The sequence below is a fragment of the Penicillium angulare genome, assembly GCF_028827245.1.
Source record: "Penicillium angulare strain IBT 27051 chromosome Unknown utg000007l_segment0_segment0, whole genome shotgun sequence".
Lineage (NCBI taxonomy): Eukaryota > Fungi > Ascomycota > Eurotiomycetes > Eurotiales > Aspergillaceae > Penicillium > Penicillium angulare.
The window spans coordinates 1,326,407-1,348,583 of record NW_026623166.1 but is presented as its reverse complement, the minus strand read 5'-3'; the positions used below and the strand labels follow the sequence as shown (position 1 = coordinate 1,348,583).

Genomic DNA, 22,177 nt, shown 5'->3' with positions numbered 1-22,177 from the left:
AAAGCTTCAAGTTGTAACAGCCAGGCCATATGAACTTGAAATCACTGGCATGAGCCGATGCCGATCTTCTTCAAGTATTAATGTTACCTCTCTTCAACTCACCGAATCGAAATTCCTATTACTAGTACCAACTACGCTTTAGATATAGAGCATGCCCAGTAAAGTAAATAAGTAAAGGCTCCTACAGACTACAATTGCACAAATAAAGAAAAGTTTCAGAAAATATAACTCAATGCTTCATTAGAAACGTTCCAGCGTCTGGACACAGTCAATGCGTCCACTATATAGCACTATATAGGATAAAGACCAATACCAATGATCATCCTCTAGTACAGGGTGACAGAGTCAGAGTCGAAGTCCACACCAGCCAAGGCAGCCTTGATACGAGCAATCAGCTCGGCACCGCCAGCGGCGTCGTGGGTAGGCTCAGGCTTGGAAGCATCGTACTGCAACCAAGGGACAGAGGACTGAGGGACAGCGGCCTTGGCAGCCTGGAACTTGGCATCATCGTAGGTTCCGCCGACAATGACGGCCTTGATACCCTTGCTGAAGTCCTGGGAGCCAAGAGGGCTGGAGACAGGGGCGGGAGCGCCAGCCAGGAAGGCGGGGATGGCAGAAGCGGCCTCCTCGGGGCTCTCGACGAAGGCAACGACTGTTTCAGTTAGTTGCTGGAATCTGCTGATGCTGATGGACGTTGATGCTTTGTTATGAGTTACTTACCCTCGTACTCGGGAGCGAGGTACTTGATGGCGTGGGTAGCGAGGTTGGGGTTCTGGCCAACGATGACGACTGGGACAGACATTTTGATAGTGGGTTGGTTGGTTGATTGGTTGGTTGAAAGTTGAAAGTGTTTGAAAACTGTGCTGGATGCTTTGCTTTGCTTTGGATTGATGGAAGATGAAGATGAGATTTTGCTGGTCGAGGAGCCTGGCTTTATACTTCTCGTTCGACCTCAGAGTAGGGTATATCGTATACCTCGATTTCACCTTGGGTGCATCTTCTCATTCTCACTGGGGCCATTGATCCTTCACTCATCCTTCGATGCAAGTCATCATTGTCTCTATGGGGCCGCACTAAGTCCATCTTGGCTTCAGCTCCGTACTCCGCGCTTTGTGCTTGACACCTTGCCGAGATGCAGCAGGAAAGTAGCAGGCGATTTCAATGTTGATTTTTGAAAATTACTTCACTATCCTACCATCTTTGAACTTGTACATTGAGACGTCTCTAAAGCTTTGCTTGAAAATAAGGTTAATCGAGCGATCATCTCCTATGTTATTACGGACTTCAATAGGCCAATATCAACATATGGCTAGCCTTCGCTTATGCATGTGCTGAGAATGACATCTGATCTGAGAAGTACCGTGCGTCAAAGTCTTGGTATTACTCTAATCGTCATAGTCTTCGCCATTTCTCTGAATGACTTCTCTCGGCTAGCGCTGAGTAGCATACGCGTATACTGCAGACTATTTTTGCAGGGATAAGCCTCTTGTACAGATTCCTGCATCTAGTCTAGAGGCTTGTAGATGGGGCGGATGCGGGCCATCGTCGGCACAGAATAGCACCAAATATCAGCCACCAATAACGCCCAAGGTTCTCATTTGAACGATATAAGGGGCCGATATTGTGATAACTGCCTTGAAGAGTTATAATCCTGACATCATGGCCCCTTTTCTTGGGACGCCTATAATGCTACCGCCCCCAGTTGTCAGCTCACTCCTCTGCGGGGCTTCTGCAGAGGCCCCCATTTTTCGTCATCAAACTCCGGCAATACTCTGCATGCTTACCATGTTCCTGGCCCCTTGGGCGTTATTAGTAGTCTGTTATGAACCTAGTTTGTAGACTTTTGGGGTATTCGGGAGTTGGTCTATGCTGGATCTGGAATCTCAATGTTGAAGGTTCCATTTCATCTCTTACTTGCGTTCATTTGCGTTACGTATTCAAATGTTTACCATGAGTGTCAATGAGGTCATTTTCTTTCACTTAGTAGGCTTATGGGTTTGCATTTACCCCTCCTACTAGTGCCGTCTTATATCGGCGCTATCGGTGTATTATTTTGCGACATAAACAGGGATGTTTTGGGGTCGAGGCTGTCGGCGTCGTAGTTGGGAATATTAGGAGATGACGACAAGGAAAGAAAAGAGAAAGAAGACAAGAGATTTAGAGAGAAGACCTCATACACTCCGTTCTCATTCCTCGATTGACTGTCTGATTACATTGCCAAAATAGACTCGTCTAACTATTTTGGGGGATCAACTAGAAGTACATCGCTCCATGTTAATTCCAATCTTGTGAAACATCATCACTAGTACCCCGCCGCCCAGCCTCGTTTTTTGACTCTGAAACGCCTACAAGGAATGGGCAAATTGATTCGGAACTCAACCTGTATACTGTCCCGTTCTTTTTTTTTTATTCAGAACTAAAGTGCGAACTTTTAGTGTGATAATGCTTTCAAAATTACGCACATGTAGTTCGGGGACCTTGGGCTGAAATGGAGATCGAAGGTATGAAATCACCACATTATTTGCCGCAGTACGTTTCATCAAGGATCCCTTAGAGATTAGAGAATCTTTCCAGGAATTCAACAACTTATCCAGTCAAAAAGCAAAACACCTAAGTTCAATACTCTCTCTCTCCCTTCCCTATCTCAAGAATGAACCGCTACAAGCCCTTCGCCAACCTCCCTAGCAAGTTCTGAATCAAAAATGTTCATCAGAAGCAACTCTCCAGCCCTCATGTCAACCAACTAAGACCATATCCGCCCCTGAATTATGCCTTTCCATTGCAATTTCCCAGTTCACTGTTATTCTCAATCCCTTTTCCTCTCTTGGGGCTTTGACCCGCGTATTAATTGAGTAGTCCATCTGGTTAGGTATTAAGTATTCAATCACTGTGTTGTAATGTGCTCTCACTATAAATAACGAGTGGGCCCTGTTTGATAGCTTTAAGTGAGCGCCAGATATTGACAATAACCCATCGTATCTGACAAAGCCGGGCTGCACTGTCGTAGAGAATCTTTCCATGAAGATGGTTCTTACGCGCTCTTTAACAACCCCGCTACCTCTGGGTATGATGGGGAATGAAAGCCATCAGCAATGTGCTTCTTTCTAACAGACAAGGAAGAGGTGGAAAACCGGATCACCACTACAGCGTTTTCTGTTAGATCTTTCTAAAAATGTAAGGTTACACCAGTTTTAGGATGTACTATATACCATCTAAGATACACCGAGGCGATTTGAATTGACAGGAGAAGGCAAAGAAAATAAGAAAAGAACTACTTATGTAGTAAAAAAAAACAGGCATCATGAATGGATATCATTACCTCTGCGGGCGCCCTTTGATTTTAACACCAGACGAATATGGTTGCAGAACAGCCTCACCCTAGCGCTTCAAACACAGAATATTTACCATTATCAACTTTAAGTGTCACTTCCACTGCTACGGAACGTGGCACACAGCTGGCAGTATTGATGGGTGAGGTCTAAAACAGGCTGAGGGAGATTGGTAGCCTGAACAATACTGCGAACCTTGACAGCACCCTCATCCTCAATCAACTTGCGCATCATGAACAAGAGCTCCGGAGAGAACTAGGTAGGTCAGTATTTGAAGCTATGATTGTTTTGTTGTGGTACGGAATTCTTACCTCAGAATACCAACGATATTGCCATGCGATAAGACGGATAAGTGCCCCCAGCATTCCACGGGTATCATTTCTTTTTTCGTAAAGCTTAAGCAGACCACGCATGGCCTTGGGTGAGAATCGCATGGCCAAACCGTTCTGGTAAGCCTCAATTCCCTCGTCGAAGTGGTGGAGTCGCTCTGCTAATTCACCCAGTATCTCCCATTCGGTGGGGGACTTCTTGTACTCCATCGCCTGCTGGCGGAATTGGGCCATTTCTGTCCGCCAGATGGTGTAAATTCGGAGGTCCTCATACAAAACCATAAAAAGATTGTCTAGCCATCGCTCACAGAGGCGCTTATTGCGGAATTGAGTGTATCCACTGTGTGATGGATCCGGCTAGCGAACTCATTAGCATCATATAAGCGTGTTTAGTGCAAAACACATTGACTTACATCATCGTTACCGGACTTGACTACCTCCGAGGCTACGGTTTGTTCTGGGCGCTCGATAGAGCTCTCAGCCGCTGCCTCATTTGAAAGACCATTGGCGGCAGCCTCGTTTGAGGGTTCCACTAAGCCAGGACCTGAAACGGAGCCTGTATCTTCCTTATCCTCGGTCTCGTCGCTGATGCTATCACCATTGATCTCCGCATCAAGTGATTGCGCAGGCTTAGGCACATGCTGGCGCTCAACACGATATTCCTCCTCCATGACAAATACCTCGCTCCGGACTCTCAGTAGTTGATCCCACCCAATTGCCGCGGCGACCTTCGTGAGCAGGTTATATGCCTTCAAGAATGTACCTTGGTAGCTGGCAGCATGCAATTTCCGCAGGGAGGGATGAATATAGTCATGTGGATCTCCTTGCTTGGGCTGACCTTCATCGATCTCATCGAGCATGCTTTCGGAAAGAATAGGCAACATAATTCGGGATGGCTGTGGCATGCGTGGTGTATCTTTATCTTGGTATGTAAACATGGGACAGGAATTAAGAGTGAGCAAAGCCAAATCCCATTGTTCCATTCCAACGTATACTTCGGCCAAACGAGCCCAGGTAGTGAACTCGCTAGGTGCCGCAGTGACAGCTCGTTCGGCACACTCCAAGGCCATCTCGCCCTCGCCCTTAGTCTGGCAGAAAGACGCCTGGCAATCGAGCAGAGCGTAGTCCATTGGTACATCCTGCAGAGCATCATACAGCAATCGCACTGCTTGGACCTCCTCGTCGGCCATCAACTGTACTCGTGCTAAGAGTGACGAGACCTCGACATCCCGCGTGCGCAGCTTCTCGAATAGATTGATTCCGGATGTGTAACGGCCCGTGGTGTGGATGTATTTGAGGATGCCCGAAGTGAGGTGGTTACTCACTGTGTTCGGAACTTGGGTTTCAGGGTCGGAGCTCAGTTGGCGCCCTGTCGCTTTGTTAATAAACGGAACTTTTTTTTGGAAATCGACATAGTACTCACCGAGGAAGAAAAGTTTCTCGGCAGCGTCCAAGAACTTGTGCTCCATTTCTGTATTGGTAATTGGGTTAAAGCGCCGGACACCGACAATCTTCTTGATTTGGTCTCCGCTTCCATCATCGGCGTAGATATAAGCTCTGAGCACGGCACAGAGAAAGGTTTCAAGCCACAAAGCCTCAGTGGCTACCCGTTTGTCTCCGCGCTCATCTATGCAATACGCCTCCAAGCTGCCAGGAATCTTAACCTCTACTCTCATGTCCAGGTGCGAGAAAGCATTGTAGCAGCTGCATGGAAGTCAGAGATGCGAAAAATGAATGCAATGGTTCTCCATGCTCACCAGTAAATTCCTGATACTACTTTGTGTGTCTTGTCGAGCGGGGAGAAGGTAAGGGTGTTCACATAGGCGGCGAGACTGGCAGACGAAGAGGCATCGATTCCTGTCACATGGTGGTAAACACCGGTCTAAATAGAGAAACAATGTCAATTATGAACAAAACTTAGGGAAGATAATATCAAACTGACCTGGCGAGTTGAGTTCGCCTTGGGCTGCTTCACCAAATATACCAAATCTGGGGGCCCCAGCTCCCGCAAGCTCTGCAAGGAGTCGGTACGCGCTTCAACGGCAACATAGATTTCCTCCTCCTCATGGATCCTAATGTGATTTTCGAGGGTCAGTCATGTATTCGGCCAACTTGGTAGGACCGAACCCCTGTCGATCAAAGACAATTGCCATGCGCATGCAATCCGGGGGAACACGTAAACCGGGGACAGCAACATACTCAGGGACAGCGGGCGCAACCATGGCGCCTGCACGAAACGCGGCAAGATCAAAGACGGGGGTTTTGAGGGATGAATCCAAGTAAAAACAAAAGTCTGAAGTTAATCACAAATAATAGAGACCAGATCAATGGAATTAAGGATGGAGGGGAGATGATAAGCTACTAAAACAATCCGACAGAGTTCAGGCCACCAGGCAACAAAGGCGGAGAGCGAGCGCTCTTGCCTGATTTGGCCGCACGCGTGGATCCCGTGTTTGGCGTCGGCGATTGCTATCTTTAATCCAAATCGTCTACTTTGTTTCGAATTGACTGATCTCTCACCTGTTTCAAGAACCAATGAACGCAGGATGGTCATGCTGCTGCAATCCACTTACACCTGACTTTTCTCTTGTTATTTAGCCCTGCGTCGGAGCTGTAATAATGGCAAGCTGGGTCGCATTAAACGTGGAGCCAGATGATGGCATTGAAGATGAGGTTGACGACACCAAGGAGCTTCAAATTGAGGAGGCGCTGAAGCTGTACCAAACTGCCTTGAAGCTCCACTCACAAGGACCGGAATTTTATGCACAGGCAGCAAAAGCTTATGACGCTCTACTCAAATCGGAGATCTTCAAATACCCCGAATCGCTCTCGGACTTCAAACGCGCAATAGAAGCAGACTCGCAAACAACAGCAATTCCTGATGAAGGCCCCACCGATACAGTCGCAGAATTCAACGTTAATGATTCCACATCGAGCCTTTTCCAAACCCTCTACCTATCCTACAAGAACCATGGCAAATACCTCCTTGACTCGCTACACGAAACCATTCGAACCACCCCAACAGGCTCCGAGACAGCACAGAAAACAGCGGAAGCGTCTAGAGAGGCATTGGGATCATTTGCTAATGCCCTGGAGAGGGACGACACGGACCTGAATCTATGGAGGCAAAGCGCAAGACTCGGCAGTGCCTTGGAAAGTTATCGCTTAAATCGATTCTGCTTGGAGAGCGTTCTTGCGGACGATGATAACCGCCTTGAGATACGGTCAGAGCAACTCGGCTTGGAGGAGATCTTTTCTGAGGAGCGCCTAAGAGCCACCCTAACCTCCTTGTTTGACGGGCTATCCGCATCCCAAGTTCCCATCAAAAAGCCGAAAAAGGCTTTGGTCAAATACCTTAAGCAGCATGAGGATCCTTTTCCTTATCTACCAAATTTGCCAAATGACCTGAGTAACCTGAGTTCAGCGAAAGGCCCACTGGCTCTGCCCACGTCTCGGCGAGAAATAACTCCATCACATGCCACCTGGGAATCAATGGGCAAAGCAATCCTTCAAGCCTTATATGAAGAGGAGGAAGCCCCGATTGGCGATTCTTCCAGTCGCTCACTTCTGATAACGATGCCCCCCAGAGAATCCGAACTTCTGGATAGTATGTCCGTAAAAATGGAAGACGGCGAAAACGACCCCCAGAGCATAGAAGACGGAGCGGAAGACGAAGCCAAACCTGAAGCAAAAGATGAAACCAAGGACGGAAATGAGGATGTTGACATGATTCAAGAAAATGAGCGAGCAGATAAAGCTGAGGATCCCGTCATTGCTGCCCCTGGCGATCCATCGGAGCCAGCAGAGGAACAATCCTCCATTGATCAAAGCGCAGAGAAACAGCTCATGGAATCACTCGAGGGACACTATACCCAGCCAGTTGAACAGAAGGCCGAGGATGAGACGAACGCAGACGACACAGAGTCAAAATCACCAACTGCCGCGCGTAAAAGATCGTCCGCATCCGCGGCAAATGAAGAGCCCCCAGAGGGAGGCCGTATGAAAAGCCGACGTACCAGGGCTCGTGAATCAAACGCAGATGCACTAGTACAACACGAAGAAGTTGCATTCGATCAAGAGAAATATTACGAAGACCGCTTAGAAATCTTCGTCAATGCTGATGAATGGATGTTTAGCACTCTTGGCTCTCTGTTCTCCAAAGTCGAGATGTTAGCTCTTGGAACGATAGGAAACATCAGGGAAAAGCTGGCCACTTTGAACGAAAGCAATGACCCTCCAGAAGACACCGAGACGAGATTATTCCATGATTTACGTGGTCTTATCAAACACTGGAATGACGAAAAGTCGCGGCTAATGCAACAAAAAGAAGATGCCTCTTCCTTGAAGGGCATTTCTGGATCCAGCAAGTCAGATCTTGCTGTTTTTCTTGAGCATTCTAGAAAGACAACTCGCAAACAGGCCATCCAAGAAGAACTACCGTCTGGAGATATATTATACGCTTTCTCGAGCTCTGCCAATAGCCGCTTCATGCACCCGCATGATATATCATTCGAATGGCTCAAATGCCTACTTATGCCGGAATTCGGAGATGAGCCCTCAAGCTTTGTCGCTATGAAGTCTGCATATACCTCTTTCTTGTGGTCCAAAGATCTAAAGAAGATTACCATGGATCTTCTACTGCATGAAGATGAGTCTGTTTTTGCTAGGCTATGTCAAGATGTTGCAAACTTGGAGCGGCGTCTCCTTGAATCAAGCCCCGACAGCCCATTCCAGTATGAAACGAAAGATTTCTCTGACCTCGAGATGATCCAGTCCATTTATGAGCTGCACTTAGATATCTTTGCATCTGTTGAAAATCTAAGTAATGATGCAGGCCAACATAAGCGAATCTCGCAGCGCGATCGATTGGCCAGGTGGGCCATGCTTGCCCGGACCTCCCTGGAGTGCTCAATAGACCATTGCCCGTCTGAAGAGTGCCGTCAGAACATTTCGTTCCGCCACTTATGGGCATCGACATTTCATCTTAACCTTGCCGGGGAAGCTGACCGTGACCATGTCCTATTATGCCTTCAGGACTTGAAACAAATTCTCCAGCCCATCAACGATCCTCTAATTTGCCTCGTGAATAACTCTATAATGGCTGAATTGTCGATCGCCACTATAGATCAAGAGGCTCTCAAACTGAAATGCATGGATTTCTTTACCAAAGTGTTCAATTCAGATGGCGAGGATCCTGTTTCGCTTATTGAGGCAATCGAGCCGATTATTGAACCTTCTTCAATTGAGCCAGAGAACTCATCTGAGGATGAGCCAGCCAAATACTCCTCAAACGCCAGCGAAATGGCATCTTTTCTTGACCGTGGGGATGCCACCTTGCGACTTTTCCTCTGGCGAAAGCTTCAAGAGGCGTACCAGAGCATCGATTATCCGCCCAAAGTCGTCTCATGCTACCTGCGCAGCATTGAGACGGTCATGACAGAGCTGGAAGACGTCAAACATATCCAAGATGCAAGTGGAGCTCGCCAGATGACTTTGTTAAGCTGTCTGAAAACAATAGATGGCATCATGGGCAAAGCCATCCCGCTTGTTTTACAGCAGTTGGAGAAGGCCTATGAATGCTTGGATATGAACCATTTGCAATCGTCCATGTCAGCAATCGCTCGTTTAGCCCGACTTCTCCATAGTTTTATCCTGTACGAGGATTCGGTCCGTGTGGGCCAAATCTCTGGTCGCGATCTTCGTGGAAGCCTAGCGAAAAGCCTAGAAAGTTGCAAGGAGAGAATGCGGGAAACCTACGTGCGCTGCTGGATTTTGCTTTACACTCTCTTCTTGGAAGCGATCTCGCAAAATAAGGAAGTTTTCAATGAACCATTGGAGGATCGCATTCACATCCTTCGTTCCATACACAATGCGCTGGGGGTTCGATCCCTGTGCAGATATTCCCAAAAGCGTTTCCTGAAGCTCCTCAAGTCTGAGCTGCTTGATCTCGAAACCAAAGGTGATTACGAATATGACATCTGTCAAGTTCTTTTTGATCTCCATAGTATCAAGTTTTCCCCTCTGGATGGAACTGCTGATCATGGATGCCCACCCGAGAAACTGGATCGTCACACAGCCACGTTGATGATTGACTTCGTCATGAGCCAGGCCCACAAAATGAACATGAAAGATCTGTCAAAGTCTGAGCTGAAGACGACGATTGAAAAAATGCAAAGCGCAATCGGCCCAGCAAGGCCGCCTTCTCAATCCCCACAAATGACATTTAACCGTCGTGTATTCAGCGCATACATCAAAGCTCCTATGAATCCATCACATCTTCTACGCGCAGTCCAAGGAGTGACGGATCTTTCCATGCTTCCAGTGCCTGGAGAAAACGCCAAGATTGCTGCCAAAGGATGGTACTTCCTCCTGGGCCATGCTACTCTCACCAAGTTCCGAGCTCAGAAGCGTCTAAGTCCTGGGTCGACTTCAGAACTGGATGACGCTATCAATTTCTTCAGACAAGACCTGGATCACGGAACAGGACGGTGGGAAACGTGGTATCGGCTAGCACAGGCGTATGACACAAAACTGGAAGAAGATATTACGTGGACCGCAGATAAGATCAATAATAACCGCAGCGAACTCGCGGCAACACAGAGATATGCAATTCATTGCTACGCGATGGCCGTTTCTGTGGCTATTCGAACCGCGCCACCCACAACGGAAACACGAGCCTTGCTGTCAGATCTCTATACAGACTTCGGAATTCGCCTGTATTCTTCCTCCCGCGATCCTCTCTCTATGGGGGCCTTTAGCTTGGAAGATTTCTCTCGACATTTCAGCAGCGAAGAAAGTCAACAAATGTACAAAGCGCAACCGTTTAAAGCGATGTCTCGCTATTCCGTTTGGAATTTTGCTAGCAACCTTCTTAGGAGAGCAACTATCGACAAGCCAAAGCAATGGATGTGAGTAATCCCAATAACCCACTAGCAAATGAGTCACATGCAAACTAATTGTCTATTAGGACACATTATTTCCTTGGAAAGTGTCTCTGGAAGATGTTCAATTGCGATGATTCCTTGCGTACAACATCTAAAGCCGTTGAGATGCAAGATGTCCTTGATGCTTTCCACGATGCTATCGAGGCTCTTCCACAGCGAAGAGATTCCCGTGCTGATCCTATCTTTGAGCCTCACTTCAAGCTTTTTTCTGTTGTTCATCGACTGGTCCTTCGAGAGAATTTGAGTGTAAGTCCAAATAGTCCATTTGTTCACTTGTTCACTTGACCGGGTTTCGCTGATCGAAACATTAGCCATCTGATGGAAGCAAAACTCTTTCCGTAACCCCATGGGCTCGCAAAGTCGATCCACCCGAGACCATGGAAGGTTGGAAGCCATATGCCCTTGAAATTATAAAGAAGTTCAAGCATGCGGACAAATCAAACTGGCATCACCGGATGAGCGCTAAGGTACAATTTTTCCATCTCAATCTGCTGTTCAAAAGTTCACTTGCTAATCTGACCAGGCTGCACATATAATTTACGATGATGACAAGAATGCGACAACAGCTGCAGCTGCTAAACATGAGATGTCCCAGATCTTCACGAAAACGCTTACAATCCAAGTGTGGCGCCCTGAATTTGAAAGACCTGGTAGGCACTTCGTCTACACAACACGTTACGTTTATTTCTTTGTCGATTTGCTAGACCAACTCGACGATCGTGCTAGCTTGGACCAATTGCTTCGTCGTGTGAGAAAGAAACAAGGCGATTTCATCAATCATGGCCAGCTGTGGGAGGATATCTGCCTGGCATATGCGAAAATGATCCGGCGAGCTGCAGAGATCAATGAGGGTCATGAAGAAACCGTCTTCAAACCCATCGGTTGGGAAGAGTTTTCCTCAAAGACGGCTCGTCTGGAAAGCTTAAGTACGTTGGCACCAGGAAGCCAATCTCTTCTTGAACTCATTCGCGATGCTTTGGAGTTGAAGAAGCTCAACAATAACTTTATGAAAGTCACCATGTTCGAAGATCTTATTGCAGACCTATATTCTCGGGTATATGAATTGAACCTGCCTCTCCTCATGGAGCAAGTGAACGACGAGAACAAGGAAAAGATGAAGGTTGATCATCTTCTCATGGCTGGTGACACCAATACAGAACCATCGACCCCCGCTGCCTCACTTCCAGCATCAGACACTCCAGCTCCTCGTGGGAGAACCAAGGGCATTGCTCGCCGCGATATCCAGAAGCGAGCGGATACTATTGTGAATCTCAAATTGGCGCCACGTACTGCAACTAACAAGTTCAGCTCGGGCGCAGAGAACGAACAAGGAACGCCAGCTCGACGTGGCTCCAATGCTGCGGTGGCGTCAGGGCCTTGTTCTACCCCACAAGGGGCTAGCAAAGAATATTCTGCCACTAGTCACAATCTTGACACGCAAAATACAGATCCCGCCGACGCTCGTGACAGTGGCGATGATAGTGAGCTGACTGACGTCGATGAGTCAATTCTTGATAAAGAATCTTCAGAACAAAAGTCGAAGGCTTTTTCGAACTTGCGCAAAGGAGAGTTGGCTGAGGGAGAAACTGAAGATGATGCTGGCAGCGGTGATTATGGGAACGAAGAAGAAAATGATGATGGTAATGAGGAAGAGGAAGGCGAAGACGATGAAGGCGCCAATGAAACTGATGGCGATGGCGAGGAGACCCAGGATGCCGACGATGCCGGCGATGAAGATGAGATGCAAGAGGACGAAAGCAAATTTGATGAGCAAGAGGATCAAGATGATGAAAAAGCAGAGGCAGAGAAAGATGCCGATGATCCAGAAGCTATGGATACTAGCACTGCTTGAGATCGCTCTATCGTGCCCTACATTCACTTTCGTTTGGCGTTTTCCCGTCCAGCTCATATTTCAATTAGTATCTTTTTCGCGCTTAGCGTTTGTTATGTTATTCAAGACTAGGGAACGGCGTCATGGAAGCCCGGTGGCTTAAGCTATGCATTGATACCAGCTGGTGACCTTTTTTACTGATGTGGGCACCTGAAGTTCATAATTCAAAATATTCTTACCTTTTCATGATGTGTACTGTGTTGCGCTCGTGAGAGATCACATTCTTCTCCCTAGACAATAAATGAAAGCCTCAGAAAGGTCATAGTATGGGTTTGGGTAGTTCGAATAGTCTGCGGCTACTAGTAAATATTATCATGTACGATCCGCATTGGTACTTCGAGGGAGAAACCCATCTTGAATCATAAATAACTAGACAGATTGCATGCATCAGGTGGTATATTGCCTAAAGATATCAAATAGCTCAAAAATATTAAAGATTCCTTGAAAGGTCTATCGAGGATTAAAAACATTTGAGTTATTGAACAGCCAGCCATATTATGTCGAGTAACAAATTGAAATCAACAACATTTGAAATAAGAAAGATTATCTATGCCTTATTTCAGGGTGCTCAACGCAAAGAAACAGATCAAACGCCTTAGCCAAGAGTATCCTTGCCCACGGGGGTATCCACCAAGTCCAGCAGTTCATATGTAAAAACATTCGTAACAGTCGTGAAACATAAAGCAAGTGAAATAGAAAAAGGATTAAGAATCCACTTCTGGGTCAAGGTCCATCTTCCTTGTGGCCAATTTCCTCGTCTTTTTGGCCGATTTGGTGGGTGAGGCCGATGGAGATGGGGGAGAAAACATGCTGTCCGTAAGGTTTAATTGATTCATGCGTTGTAAGGCGTTTTCGATATCACTCTCACGGCCAAGAATGTTAGATGAGTGGCTAGCCGCAGCATTCTTGGCTCTTGGCTTTCGAGTGGGGGATTGGGAATTCATTTCACGTTCAAGAGCAGCGATACGGCAGCGGAGCTGGTCGTTTTCGTTCTCGAGCTCCTCGACTCTATCATTGGAGGGGGTATCAGGGTCTTCATAAACTATTATGGGTTGTCAGTGGTGAGGTACCAATGCTGGAAATGATATTGAACGTATGAACTTACTGTTGAAGCCACGTGAGACTAAGTCAATTTTTCGATCGACGTGTTCATCATTACGACCGGTCTGTTAATTGTTAGCGATGATGAAGCCTGCAGATAATTTAGGCAGTAACGACATACCTGATCATCCCAGGCGCTCTGCCAGCGTCTTCGTTCTACTTCCATCATCTCATCCATCTCAGCCCAGCACTCCTCTCGAACTTCTTGTTCGATATCGACACATCTATCTTCAGCTGCTCGCAATCTGATTTCCATTTCAGAGCGCGCAATTTCCTCCTCAGCCAAGCGCACGGCGAGACCATGGCAATCATTGCCGAGTCGTGTGATCTCAGCCACTGCTCGCTCAAGCTCTTCTGCTGAGGCCGCATTGGGTGATGTTCGCCCACTGATAGAGCGCTCTCGGCCCGAGGTAGTCGAGATAATTGACCCGGTGAGCGATGGAACGCGAGGTACCGTAACCTCACGAGCCAATGCGGAGTAACGTAGGATCTGAGACGTGGCGTTGAAGTCGCCGAGGGGATCCGCAGTAACAACCATAAGAGCCTTCTGGGGATACTGCCCGCGAGACATCTGATTGGAAGATGGGAAAGAGTTGGAGAAAAGCAGCTCGGTGAGCTTGCACTGGCGGAAAGGAACGAGCGCAGTCTACATAGTGTGAGCATTTCTCGTATCAAAATGTCATAGAACACACTCACCTTAGCGCCATCTTGTATGTTGCTCTGCATTTGCAGGCATTGACCTAGGTACATCAAACTTTCGTTGATCTTTCCAGCTTCAGCAAGGGTTGCGCCGGCTGTCTTTGCAGTTCTTGCGCGTTCCGATCCTACAAACATTAGGTTATGGATATAAAATTGCTTTGGCAGGGTGACTTACCTGCTAAATCCACAACGGTAAGAGTGTTTCCTACCCATGTGGCCTCTCCGTATCGTTTGTTGTGGATCAGCTTCTTCACCTCCAGAGAGAAAAAACCGTGGCTTCGAGAGCTGACACTGTTGGCTCCAGTGCCTGTTACTTTGCGCTCCGTCAGGCCAACGTCAAGAATAGCCAATGCTTCCTCGTAAGTGCTGCAGGCAATTTTACGAAGACCTGAAACTAGTTTCCGATCCGGAGAGCCTTCAGTGGGTTTAAAAAGAAGGGGCCGTCGACGGTCTTTCTGACTATTTCCACGAGACATCGTATTACCTTGCCCTGGGTTGATAGCAGGAGATAGAAGGTCGAAGATTCGATCATTGTATACCTCATACATAGAAACCAGCACCACGTAATCGGCGTCTTGGTTTAGGTCGACGGCTAAATGGCTAACATTTGGAAGTCGCGGAAGTGCGCTGGGACGATCACGGGGCTGGCGACGGGGAAATACCAAAGCAGGGGTCGGCTCCTTGAAGACAATAAGTCGTGGTTTAGCTAAACGAGTTTCATGGGCATTGGAACGGGTATAGGGAAGGGGATTGAATTGGGCTGGGTTCCTTCCTTGGTCCTCGTTCGCTAGTGGGCTTTTGATGGGCCAATTCGTGCGAGAATGAGTGGACATTGGAGTTGTGTCCACCTCGCGGGGGCTTCCAGGCTTCATGAATAGTCTTAAAAGACTAGAACCAGGGGTATGCGGACGTTTGATTGACGATCCTTGGGGGTTCAGGGTTTCAGGGCTTCGTACCGTCAGTGGGGTTTGTGCACGAGAAGGACTCATGGGAGTCTGCGCTCTCGAGTTGCGACCACGGTCTCCATTGGGTTCGCCGTAGACGGCTTCTAGAAAGGTCTGGGCAGAGAATATTTGCGCTTCGGATGTATCTGAGCCAGCTAGCGATGCAAGCATCATGGGGCTGATGCTGGCATCTTCACTTTTGAGTGTCGGTTGGAGCGATCGGAAAATGACGTCCAAGGCCATCTGCGTGATTCCGCGTTGCGATTTGGATCCTAAGATTGTATGACTCTATAACAATTATGAGCACTATGCGAGTGATATTGCAGGGTGATTAACCAGACCTTTCCACTACCTGTGACTCCAAGAGTGGCCACCAATCCATCGCGACTTTCTTTCAGCACGCCTCTCACCATCGACTCCATACCGGTGTCTTGAAATACGTCCAGTTGAGATGCATTCTCCTCGAAGACTTTCGTAAATCCAAATTTTTCGATGGCACGCTTTCGCGAATCGTTTGGAGGCTGTAGCGTGATATGTGTTGAGACAGGCGCGACAATCTCGCCATCATCTTGCCCCTCGGGAGGCTCGACAGCAAGGAAGCGACCGGACTCGTCATGTTTCTCGGCGATCGGGGGGCGTAAACGGAGGTATACCTGGAACAGCGACGTTTGGGGCTGCTTAGACGGCATTTTGATGGGTATCGATTTGATGTGGGCTCCAAAGCATTGGGTTGTGGAGTTTTGGAGACCAAGAATCGAAAACAAGTTCTGGTTGTCCACAGATCTCCATCTCTCCTGCCGTTTGTGGATGAGATGCGCGTTGACCCGGCAACCATTTAATCATCACGTGCTAATTCAGCTGTGCATGATTACTCATCGGTACTCGAGTCCTCGCATGTGCAAAACAACATGTTTGAAAATTTAGAGCTCTAATCAATTTGACTTTTTCTTGAATTAATCATTTTCCCTTTAGTTGGTTATTTCTGCTGCATTGGTCCCGTGCTATGGACTTACTCGTGGTGAGTAAAATCATTGAGCGCCATAGCCTCATGCCGTTCCGCTGGACAGCGAGTATCCACTTCCCGAGTACGAGCTTTCCCTTTTAGGCAAACTCGTACTCCAAGCCATGGCAGGGCGATCAATCATCTGCAGAGTCTCACACGCTCAAAAAAAAAAAAACTCTGGTAACAGCTAGGGCCCCAGCAATCCTTAATACTAACGCTTTGGCCCACATTAGCCCCGCTCGTATCTGGGCAAAGCAAACCTTGCGCCTTGTTCGAAGGCTTGAATCTATTGTAGTCCTTACCCGTGTCTCGTGTTCGGAGATCTAAAACCATGGATTCTAATTCGTTGCACCAGCACATGTACTTCGCGATTAATGACCCAATTGGGAAACTCGTTTTCGCTTCTTCTCAAGGCTTTCGCGCCGAATCATGATTTGTAGATCTTCTTCAGACAACATATATATAGATTGGCAAGCTCCCCTCCGCTTTTAACGTACCAAGAAGTAGTAGTTACAACCGACAAAAACCCCTTGAACAAGACGATATTCTTACACGGTTAATACATATGCCATTTTGAACCGTTGATATTGCCATAAACTCGACCAATATCATACCAATTGCGTTCCCAGGTTCAAAGAAGTTATTCCATGATGCTTGAGGCACGCTCATACCGTGAGTCGCTTAAGGCCATTAAATCCAATGTACCCTGCTAATACCAATATTATCAATAGAGGATGGCAGCCTTTGGTTCTACGCACCAAATAAAGGCGCTCCCATCGTGTTCGCGATGGTTTTCGCAGTCTCTGGCGCTATCCATTTCTACCAGACCATGTATCGCTCGCATCTCAAGATATTTGCAAGGCTTAGGCTAATTTCAACAGGAAATATAAATCATGGAAAGTTACCGGCCTTTTGCCTTGGTCCGCCCTCCTCTTCACCGGAGGATTCATTACTCGCAGTGTTGCTGCTTTTGGACAATGGGGTAACTTGAACCTGTATATTGCTAGCACTGTTCTATTGCTCGCTGGCCCGTCAGTCCATCCCGTCCCCCTTGAGCATACATATGTGATTTGAAAATTTAATCTTATTATTACTTTTCTAGACCGGTATACGAGGGTGCCAATTACTTTACCTTGGGCCGGATCCTATACTATATTCCATATCATTCACCTATCCATCCTGGACGGGTTTATTCAACTTTCATTGCCCTTGGAGTTATAATCGAGGTCATAACTGCCAATGGTGCCGTCAAACTTGCTAGTTCCAACTCTACGGCGGCCGAACAGAATATTGGCAAAGGACTTCTGAAGGCAGCTTTGATTTTACAGCTCCTCTTAATGGCAGCGTTTGTCGCGCTTGCGGCACGTTTCCATTCCAACTGCAAAAAAGGCGGAGTGTTGAATGATAAAATAAAGCGCTGTCTTATTGTTATGTATATCAGCTGTACGCTTATCACCATTCGAACGATCTACCGTACCGTGGAATATTTCACCGCTGCCAGCCTCAACACTTCCACCAATCTTGACAATCTCAGTCCTATATTGAAGCAAGAGTGGTTTTTCTGGTTCTTCGAAACGGCGTTCATGTACACCAATACCACTATGCTGAATGTGTTTCATCCGATGCAGAAACTACCACGATCGAACAAAATTTACCTTACTAAGGATGGCATCACTGAGATTGAAGGGCCGGGGTATGAGGATCCTCGTCACTGGATTCAGACATTTATCGATCCTTTCGATGTATATGGCCTTATCACAAAGCGTGATAGGGGAAATATCTATTGGGAAACAAACCAGGAACAAGACAAAGCTGGCCCTACCACACAGGAAGCTTGAGAATGTCTTCCTTTTTCTGATTTCTTTTGTCGACTTAAACCAGTTATGTTTGATCATTGCAGTATTGGATGCTCTTGTAATTACTACAAATTCTTACTGTTTTCTTTCTACCATATATGGATATACTCAGCCTTGAAATTCGTGAAATTCGTTCAAATATTACTATACTTTTATAAATTAGAAGAGACATTTCTTTGAATCTTATTTGATTGGCACTGGAAACTCTACTAGGTAACCCACCAGCATGGGTAGCAAATTAGTATACACATTAAGCTAAATATCATCCTCATCTTTCCCCATTTCCTCTTGAATCTCCCAGCTATATCTTGCAAAACGGCTGCTCCTTCTAATCCTCTCACCATGACATATAAACAATGGCGGTGCAATACAAAATACAGTTGCCACACCTGCCAGTATTGAAACGGCAACATTAGCCCCCAATCCATCAAACATCTGCCTTGTGAAAAGGGGAAATGTTGCAGCAAGCATTCCCCTCATAAACGCCACCGCAGCCGTAGCACTGGCTGAGTAACTCAAATAACTATCCGCAATATATCCATACAGACAAGTGTCGATCTCTGTCAAGGCATATCCGACCAAAACCAGCGAAATGGTTGGCACAATCCACGGCACGTCGGGTCCTTGTACTTTGGGAGGAATCGTCCATCCAAACCACCATAAACCGATTGCCAAACATGGAGCACCAATTGCTAGTCCTGTTAGCTTGTGCTCTGGTCTTATGGGAAGACCTTGGGCTCGTCGGCGATTGAATATTTGGTGATCGAGGATACGGGTGAAAGCACTCAAGCACGTCCCCACTCCAATGGCTGTAAATATCAAAGATGCGTGAGATGCAGAAAACCCCATAGACTGGTAAATTGGCTGGAAGGCTTCTGCAAAAATATAAATGAGAGACATTGCGACTGATATCATCATCGAAGTAACAAAAACTATGGGCTCTCGGAAGAAAAGTTGTGCAGGTCTGAATAAAGCTTCATTCATGAAAGTTCGCACATTGGGGGAATGGTCGTGATTGAGTGCGGGTGGTAGTGTCGGAATTATATTATGTAGTCTCTTGACCTCAGTTGCTAACACGCGAGAAGATCGGGATTCTTTATTGAAGCATAAGAGAAATGTGGTGATAGCGAGAATTATCGCATAAACAAAAAATACCCATCGCCTAGGATTGAGTCAGCGTTGTCATTTTCAAAGATTTTATAAACTGTATGACTGACCAATTGAGAGCTTCAATGATAAAACTGCTCATAATGGGTCCAATGATCAAACCAATATTGGAAGCTACAGTCCAGAAAAATATTACCCAAATTCGGGCCTGTGAGTTGAAAATGTCCTCAATACTTCCTCCCAGAATTGTACCAGGAACAGCTGAAAGAGTCCCAGACACAATGCGCATAGTCACAGCCATTGGTAGAGAATGGACAAGTCCTATAATTAGACAGCAGATACAGCTGAGGCCACCACTTAGAAGGTACATCCTTTTCCGTCCAAATGATTCGGACCATGCTGGCAATATGATGTTGCCTAAACATTGGCCAAGTAGAAATCTGCAGCTTGGTCAGAAAAGTTCAAATAGGGCTACCAGTTTACATACGTTGTCACGAAACAGAAGGTTGCGAGAGTTTGATTAAGACGGTATTCATGCTTTGCCTCTGATGCTGCAGCCGCCTACACTTTAATTAGTCGACTATGTCTCACAGACAGCTATTTGAGTTCACTTACTCCTGCAGTGCTGCTGGCTGTTCTGTGGGAGAATGTTAGCCAATATGACTTCTTTCTTTGATGGAGAAAGGGAACGAACATGAAAAGATCCAATGCACATATTGTTGTCGTATCGTAGATTTTTCGTAACAAAGACCAATTTCGTGGATACTTGGGATTATCTCGTCCCCAACGTACAGCATTTCCATCTGGGGTGAGCTCGAGATAATGGTCTTGCAATCCCTTATGCGAGACCTTGGGCTCATTGGCTGTAGAAACCGAACTTGACTCCATTTTAGGCCGTTGGATAGGGTCTGTCTATTTCGCGATATGTTGAAGCTCCATACCAATGTTTTAAACAGTGCAGAGGGGTCGGAAATTTTTCACTTACCTCAAGGTTCAAATTCTAGAGTGCACGTGTACTTCTATGTCTGTTAAAGTATTGGTGCGGTGACCCACAGGGGGAGGAAAGCCTCCTTTCCGAAGAATGACATACTCCTCCTTGAGATATGCAGAAGATCCAACGATCTAGTCTTGATCTACAATAACCCGGGGTTAGGAGGGTCTTCAAATTGGGCCCTGAAGAATGGCAACCTGCAGGCTAGCAAGCCACTTACCTATCCTCCTGTTCCACCATGATCTCTTCCCTAAGCGGCTACTCCTCGTTTGCCCATATGATAAATTCAATATTCAATGATACACGTGACGATATGGGAGAATACTTTCAAGGGGTGGTTGGTGCTACAAAGCATATTCACATTCCGTTTGAAACGAAGGGGCCCGCGCAGCTGTTTTCTTGTGGGACTGATATCTCAAATGGTAAGGTGGGCCAATGATATATTAATAGCCGCAAAAAATGATGTCAGGATGGAGTATAAACTGTATTATGAAGATACCAGGATAAGCTTCGTAATTAACATACCACATCGTGGCCATGTTCGTGACGCGGCCCATGAGCCGTCCAACGAGCTTGTTGAATAGCCGTCAGTAACAACGAGAGGGAGGATATGTGAAGATTTAAAAGTGGACAAATCAAGGTTACTGCCAGTGTCTAATCCCGAGATCCAGTCTTCGGTATGTACACATGAGCACACAGTTCGCGAAAACTTTATACATGACAGAAGCTTCTAAATCAGGGCTGGTTCATTAAGTATACATGTACTAGATCCACCCTTGGGTAGTTATTTCTCCAATACATTGAAACCTACAGTATCTTCCTGCCAGTTTTTTTATTTTTAAATGTGAGGTTTAATATGCAGGCTTCAAACCTTGGAATGCTTCAAGCTAGTATCTTAGAGATCTATCTGAATTAATACAATCATTTTCGAGGTCATCAGTTTCAATATCTTGGCGTTATGCAGCAGGTCTATGATACTGTAAAGCAGCACTTGAGCCTATTGTCATTTTCTTTTCTCACATTGAAGTATTTCAGTACGAGTATTCTGCCAAGCAACTTATCTCAGCTATTTCCATATGGTTTGTTGGAAAATAGTGTTCTTTAATCTATACCCAACAACAAATGGTGTATGTCGCGCGTCCAATGTAGGGCGGCCGCCAAGGCGGCGAGCGAGATAGCGAGGAGGCCACATCTCCGCAATCAATGATCAGCTCCGCAACCCTGGTAAACAACAAGCCATTCAAACCAGCACTGCTGGGCCTAGTGAGTCGTCGCTGGACCACGCTATGCTTAATTAATAGGAGCTAACTGTATCAATCTCAGTTTTTATCAACAGCTACCTGCGCTCATTCATATCACCTCGAAACAACTCTCTCGGAGCTCCCTTCTTCACCTCGCGCCACGAACATCGCCCACCATGCTGTCCGCCCTCTCATCCGGTGCCACAAATGTTCGCCAGACAATAGCACAGGTCCTGAATTTCGCACTGTAACTCTCCACCTTCACGCGATCTTCCCATATCACCCGCTGACGGCGTTTAGCGTTCTTTCAACTGCTTTCATGCTATGGAAGTCCCTTTCTATCTTCTCTGCGAGTAGCAGCCCGATCGTTGTTGTCCTTTCAGGCTCTATGGAGCCTGCCTTCCAACGTGGTGACTTACTCTTTGTGAGCTTGTCTAGGCAATTTCTGGATTACAACCCGATGGCTAATATGTGTTTAGCTCTGGAACCGCAGCCCTCGCGCCGAAGTTGGTGAGGTGGTAGTGTGAGTGAAATATCGACGGTTCATGCAGAAATTCGAAATACTGACTAGGAACAGATACAATGTGAGAGGAAAAGATATTCCGTACGAACCGCCCATACCACCTCGAATACGTTCCCTAGCTAACCTTGACTAGTATTGTGCATCGTGTCGTCCGAACCTTCCCCGAAATAGACGCCTCGAACAAAGTGAGGGAGATTACAGTGTATGCGGATTCTAGAA

General features: G+C 46.7%; 7 protein-coding genes across 7 annotated transcripts; 2 read left to right on the top strand and 5 right to left on the bottom strand.

Annotated features, from left to right (window-relative positions):
- Positions 1-326: 326 nt before the first annotated feature.
- On the bottom strand, positions 327-802 carry N7478_009774 (uncharacterized protein; the record flags this gene model as incomplete). Its single annotated transcript, XM_056925988.1, has 2 exons — positions 327-652; positions 721-802. 2 exons carry the CDS (start codon positions 800-802, stop codon positions 327-329), a joined length of 408 nt encoding a protein of 135 aa, XP_056775358.1.
- A 2,614-nt stretch (positions 803-3,416) lies between these two features.
- Positions 3,417-5,880, bottom strand: N7478_009773 (ChAPs family protein; the record flags this gene model as incomplete). Its single annotated transcript, XM_056925987.1, has 7 exons — positions 3,417-3,584; positions 3,641-4,015; positions 4,072-5,027; positions 5,082-5,362; positions 5,416-5,540; positions 5,601-5,730; positions 5,786-5,880. The coding sequence occupies 7 exons, from the start codon at positions 5,878-5,880 to the stop codon at positions 3,417-3,419; spliced, it is 2,130 nt and encodes a 709-aa protein (XP_056775357.1).
- A 397-nt stretch (positions 5,881-6,277) lies between these two features.
- On the top strand, positions 6,278-12,454 carry hir3 (putative transcriptional corepressor of histone genes (Hir3); the record flags this gene model as incomplete). Its single annotated transcript, XM_056925986.1, has 4 exons — positions 6,278-10,566; positions 10,626-10,848; positions 10,914-11,069; positions 11,126-12,454. The coding sequence occupies 4 exons, from the start codon at positions 6,278-6,280 to the stop codon at positions 12,452-12,454; spliced, it is 5,997 nt and encodes a 1,998-aa protein (XP_056775356.1).
- A 743-nt stretch (positions 12,455-13,197) lies between these two features.
- Positions 13,198-15,926, bottom strand: N7478_009771 (uncharacterized protein; the record flags this gene model as incomplete). Its single annotated transcript, XM_056925985.1, has 6 exons — positions 13,198-13,535; positions 13,599-13,659; positions 13,716-14,240; positions 14,291-14,418; positions 14,469-15,525; positions 15,579-15,926. The coding sequence occupies 6 exons, from the start codon at positions 15,924-15,926 to the stop codon at positions 13,198-13,200; spliced, it is 2,457 nt and encodes an 818-aa protein (XP_056775355.1).
- Positions 15,927-16,887: 961 nt separating this feature from the next.
- Positions 16,888-18,078, top strand: N7478_009770 (putative RTA1 domain protein; the record flags this gene model as incomplete). The annotated part of the gene is made up of 4 exons (XM_056925984.1): positions 16,888-16,912; positions 16,972-17,071; positions 17,122-17,271; positions 17,343-18,078. The coding sequence occupies 4 exons, from the start codon at positions 16,888-16,890 to the stop codon at positions 18,076-18,078; spliced, it is 1,011 nt and encodes a 336-aa protein (XP_056775354.1).
- Positions 18,079-18,351: 273 nt separating this feature from the next.
- Positions 18,352-18,996, bottom strand: N7478_009769 (uncharacterized protein; the record flags this gene model as incomplete). Its single annotated transcript, XM_056925983.1, has 1 exon — positions 18,352-18,996. The coding sequence occupies one exon, from the start codon at positions 18,994-18,996 to the stop codon at positions 18,352-18,354; it is 645 nt and encodes a 214-aa protein (XP_056775353.1).
- Positions 18,997-19,674: 678 nt separating this feature from the next.
- Positions 19,675-20,091, bottom strand: N7478_009768 (uncharacterized protein; the record flags this gene model as incomplete). Its single annotated transcript, XM_056925982.1, has 2 exons — positions 19,675-19,764; positions 19,996-20,091. 2 exons carry the CDS (start codon positions 20,089-20,091, stop codon positions 19,675-19,677), a joined length of 186 nt encoding a protein of 61 aa, XP_056775352.1.
- Positions 20,092-22,177: the final 2,086 nt, after the last annotated feature.